At 37.4% G+C, this 5,031-nt stretch overlaps 4 protein-coding genes across 4 annotated transcripts; 2 read left to right on the top strand and 2 right to left on the bottom strand.

The window, feature by feature from the left end:
- Positions 1-14: 14 nt before the first annotated feature.
- Positions 15-1,388, top strand: FDP41_007019 (uncharacterized protein; the record flags this gene model as incomplete). Its single annotated transcript, XM_044710717.1, has 6 exons — positions 15-56; positions 118-270; positions 422-469; positions 574-835; positions 899-1,225; positions 1,297-1,388. 6 exons carry the CDS (start codon positions 15-17, stop codon positions 1,386-1,388), a joined length of 924 nt encoding a protein of 307 aa, XP_044558647.1.
- A 194-nt stretch (positions 1,389-1,582) lies between these two features.
- On the top strand, positions 1,583-3,001 carry FDP41_007020 (uncharacterized protein; the record flags this gene model as incomplete). Its single annotated transcript, XM_044710719.1, has 2 exons — positions 1,583-2,239; positions 2,288-3,001. 2 exons carry the CDS (start codon positions 1,583-1,585, stop codon positions 2,999-3,001), a joined length of 1,371 nt encoding a protein of 456 aa, XP_044558648.1.
- Positions 3,002-3,139: 138 nt separating this feature from the next.
- On the bottom strand, positions 3,140-3,607 carry FDP41_007021 (uncharacterized protein; the record flags this gene model as incomplete). Its single annotated transcript, XM_044710720.1, has 1 exon — positions 3,140-3,607. One exon carries the CDS (start codon positions 3,605-3,607, stop codon positions 3,140-3,142), a length of 468 nt encoding a protein of 155 aa, XP_044558649.1.
- Positions 3,608-4,651: 1,044 nt separating this feature from the next.
- Positions 4,652-5,019, bottom strand: FDP41_007022 (uncharacterized protein; the record flags this gene model as incomplete). Its single annotated transcript, XM_044710721.1, has 2 exons — positions 4,652-4,932; positions 5,010-5,019. The coding sequence occupies 2 exons, from the start codon at positions 5,017-5,019 to the stop codon at positions 4,652-4,654; spliced, it is 291 nt and encodes a 96-aa protein (XP_044558650.1).
- Positions 5,020-5,031: the final 12 nt, after the last annotated feature.

The following is a 5,031-nucleotide window of genomic DNA, read 5'->3' on the forward strand; positions in this document are numbered from 1 at the left end:
TTTTTTAAAAAAAAATGTCGAATATTAATTTATTTGATAGACCTGCTTCTGGTCCAGTAAGTATCTTTTTGTGCAAGTGCTTTCGGATCATCATCCATGATGATTCATCATGAAAAGCGTCCTTTGATCGAATTTAGAGCTGGTAAAATGACCAAGGAAGGGAATACAGTGAAAGCAGATACAAGAAAAGGCAAAATAGCCTTGATTATTGATCCCGAAGATGGTCTTTTACATTTCCAATGGAGAGATAGAAGTGATAAGGTTATTGATGTTAGTATCAAATGCTTGTTTTGAAAGATCTAACGTACATTATTAATGTAATTATTTTTCCTTTGCCAACGTATTATTATGACGGCTTATTTGATAATGTACGACAATTTGTTACATGATTGATCAAACTTCGCAATCATCGCAACATTAGGATTCAATTGTATTTCAAGGAGATGTTACTTTCTCTAGAGTTAAGAAAGTAACGGATGGCCGAGTTTATTTGTTGAAATTTACATCAGGAAGAGAACTCTTCTATTGGATGCAAGAACCAAAACCGATAAAGACGATGAATATGAAAGAAAGATTAATGAATATATTGAAAATCCACCAATGGAAGGAATGAATGATGAAGACATACCACCTCAACCAACCGCTACGACCACACCTTCGGAAACATCAACACCACCCCAACAGAATGCTGTTCAACTGGATCAATTGTCAAGAATTATTCAAGGAATTAATCCAACAGCTCCGACTAGCGGACAGACACAACAAGCCTCTGCTACTACTCCATCTCAGCAATCTTCATCATCGCAACAATCTCAAGGTTCTCAAAATACAGAAGGTACGTAACACAACACACACACCAACGCACACAAACACACACCATATGTGTCAACAAAAAAAGCCTCTCTTCAAGAGTTATTGAGAAATTTCCAAGAACATCAACGTGAAAGAAAACAAACCATTGCACTGGAGCATGTCCTTCAATCCGATGCCATTAATGAAATCATCAAAAGACACCCATCCATTTTAAATAGAGATGAACTATTTGCCAATCTTCCTGAGGGTGACGATGACAGAAGTGCACAAACACTATTAAGCCATATAAGAAGTCCTCAATTCCGTCAAACTTTAGATGTGTTCGGGAGTGCAATGAGTACAGGTCAGTTGAGTGGGTTGATGAGAGATTTCGGTTTAGATCCATCTGTGGCAGATCCATTTAGAGGAGGAGGTTAGTTGACACATATTTACTTTCTCAATAAGTAATTCAATTATTTTTGTTTTTATAATTACTAACCAAAGGCCTTTTATCATTCCTAACTGCTTTAGCCAAGAAAGAAGAAAAGAAAGAAGGTGACAAAATGGAGGATGAGAACCAAGAAGGAAAACAATAGTTAGTATATGTTGTAGAGTCAGCCACATTCAAGGTATGTGGAACAATAAAAAAATATGGCTTGAAACATTATTAATACTACTACCCCTGTATACCTTACTGGGGTTCTTATGTTGCAGTATTCTTTTCTTCATTGTGTTTTCAAAACAAAAATATGTTGGCGCCACAATATACAATTACAAATTACATTCAAAAATGTCTCAAAAGATTTATCTTCAAGGAATCACCGACAATGTCAAACTCGCAAGGGAGCATGCCTTGCTTGGTAGTTATTCAGTCTCCCTTGCATACTATGATGGAATATCGGACCAAATAGATTCATACATGAACGACAATCTACTCGGAATGGATTCCAAAACACAATGGGCTCAGCTCAAACAAAGACTAAAACAAGAATATCAAATTATACAACACATTCAAAATGAATTGAACACATTCAGTAACGGTTTATCTCAAGGAAATAGCAACAGTGGAAGTAACAACACCCGAATGAAACCGATTGCCAAATTCTTTGAAGACCAACCCGAAAAGTCATCTGGTGGAGGATGTGTATTTGTTGTAAATACTGTTTCCAACAGCAACAACAACAACTCTCCACCTGTGTATGACGATGGTTCATTTGGTCCTAGAGCGAAAACCCCAAGCGCCAATCAACAAAACACTTCTCCGCAAGACAATTATGATCCCGATGTGTGGCTTCCTCCAACACCAGTGCAGGGAGTAAGCAAACCAAAGAGATTACAACCAAACAATGCTGAGAAGAAAGTAGTATCTTCTAAACCAGTGAACAATAGAGTAAGTATTGTTGAACCAACAATGAATGACATTTGTAGATTGTTAATTATGGGAAAGGTATGTAATTTTGTAAACCGCTGAAGAGAATTTACTTGTTGTTTGAAGACCATGCTTGCAAAAGCTGTTGCCACAGAATGTAAAACAACATTTTTCTGCGTTTCTGTTTCCGCCTTAACCTCAAAATGGAGAGGTGAATCTGAGAAATTAATCAAGTTATTATTTGAAATGGCTCGATTTTATGCTCCAAGTACGATATTTATTGACGAAATTGATGCTTTAGGAAGTAAGAGATCTGAAGGTGAACACGAAGCAAGTAGAAGAGTAAAAACAGAGTTATTGGTTCAAATGGATGGTGTAAATAATGACAGTAATTCGACAGATGATGCCAAAAGAAGATGGTACTTGTGCTTGGTGCCACAAAATCATCCTTGGGAGCTCGATGACGCCTTAAGAAGACGGCTTGAAAAGAGAATACATATACCCTTGCCTGACCTAGAAGGAAGACGATTAATTTTCAAATTATATCTTGACAAGCTAATACTTGCTGACGATGTGGATGTGGAAGAACTTTCAAAGTTGACAGAAGGATACAGTCCTGCAGATATTAAGTTAATTTGCAGAGATGCAGCGATGATGGTCCTTAGAAAAGCCATAGAAAATCTTGGCAAGACTGAAATTATTTCCAAACAAGGTGAGATCAAAAATCAACCAATAACAATGAGCCACTTCTTGGAGACATTGAAGAATGTCAGCTCCTCAGTTGGTACGGCTGAATTGGACAGATACAAAAAGTGGATGGAGGAGTATGGATCTAAATAAACTATTGAAATCTCAACAAGTATGGTAAAATGTTGTGAATGCTATATGTCAAAATGTAGGTAAAATATTAAAACATCATGGATCCCCGTGAAACAAGCATTATTGTCACATTTCTTTTAATTAGAAAATTGTTTGGTGTCATCGTTTAAATCTCCTGCAGTATTCTGTTTGAAAATCGACAGTTCCATAATCTCCAAAAGGTTTTGAGTGGTGAGTTGTCTGATGAAACGGCTGCGATTTTATATTTGCCTGAGGTTGGAAAGTTGTGCTGTATGTGGTCTTCCCTATTGATATTTTACGTTCCTTGGTTGGTGTTGGTTTTGATGTTGTTGGCTGTTTGGTGTCTTTGCCTGACCTTGCAGATGTTGAGGAACGAGCAGAGTTTTTGGGTTCAGCATCATTTTCATCCAACACTGGAGTAAACGCTGGTTCCACTACTCCACCACTTGCAGTTGGGCAAGAAGTAGCCTTCCATGCAGGTTCTGTTCTTACATAGTGTGACAATGTTTTCGAGCTTGGTCTTGCAAAATATGTTTTTGATGTTGGGAGATTGGTTCCTTGCGTTGGAAGGTAAGCGTATGGTTTTTGTGTTGAAATTTCGATCATGCATTTTGGATAGATTTGACGTGGATGGTCGAGCTGTCAACCCAGAGTTAGTAAAAGTGCTGTTCATTACACTCTTTCGTTGAAAGGAAATGTTTTGAATTGCGGGTGCTGATTTCGGTCGATCTCCTTGTTGGGAATTTGTCTTACTGTTTTGCCATTTCTCAGCTGCAACTTCATACACTGGTTTACTTTTCTTCTGATCAAGTAAATGAGGAGTGGATTCTAAAAACACACTTTGCTCATGAGACGTTGGTTGAATATGTTTTCTAAAGCTTGACAATGCAGCCATAACGTATTTAAAGACATTCATATCTGACTGACATGTATCCGAATGATTTTTAAAATAGGCCGCCACAGATTTGATTGCCTTTTCTGTTAACACGCCATGACCATAACTGCTTGCAACATAGAAAAATCGATCCACTTCACTCTCAGCTTTGAATGGATTGTTTTGTGATTGCAATTTTGATAATAATCACCTAAACGTTTGAATAGTGCATGGAACTCTTTTCTCTCCGTTTCGGTTGCTTGTTCTTTCAGCCACGCGCTGATTCCTCTTAACGATCGTTCTTCAAACAATTTAGAGTATGAACTTGATTGCAATTTGTTGGAAGTGCTTCGATACTTTTGAGAATAAATTCTTTGCGATATTCTTTGTGAGCATCAAAAGAAGGATCAAAATACGGCGTGTAATGTCCTCCGAATGTCATGGTGAGTAATATTTAAATATCACGAAAGTGAGAACCAGTGAGTGATTACTTTTTTTGAGATAAACTCTCTTTGAACGTTACTGGATTACCGACAATAACGGTAAAATTTGGCGGTAAAGACTGTCTCAATGGGTATAGAGACGCTGTGATCGGGACGGTGTTCTGTTTCTTTATCCGATGCATATGTGAGACTCCCTTCAAAAGAAAGAAGGTATTACAAAAGTGAAAGCCATGAATCAAACGTATTGTAAACAAACAAGAGGCTTCAAACGCATCTCTGAGATCGTGTGATTGTCTTTATTCACGGTTGTAATTAATTAAAGTACAATGAATTCTAATCCATCTTTTCATTTGTGTCTCTTTCATCATCATCACCTTCTTCCTTTTTATTAGGGTTATGCCTTAATAGATAGGAAGCAAGATATTGTATTGGATCTTCTGGTCGTTCTCTTACAACGCTGGCTAATCCTTGCAATAAAATTGGAACTACGGTTTGGTCAAGGTAGGCTCTCACCGGAAGAGCGTTATAATTCGTTTTAGCATGAACTTTTTCTTTGGTTTGTTCCAGTGTTGCAGCACTTGGTGTAAAATCTGCTAATAGATTGTCTTGTTTTTCTATTTACAAAATCAAAGAAGGGTTGTATTCATCCTCTTTGATCATGCCCGATAATTTTCTCCGTCTGATTGCTTACCTGAAGACATGATGATGACGAC

The sequence above is a fragment of the Naegleria fowleri genome (assembly GCF_008403515.1).
Source record: "Naegleria fowleri strain ATCC 30894 chromosome Unknown tig57, whole genome shotgun sequence".
Classification (NCBI taxonomy): domain Eukaryota; phylum Heterolobosea; class Eutetramitea; order Acrasida; family Naegleriidae; genus Naegleria; species Naegleria fowleri.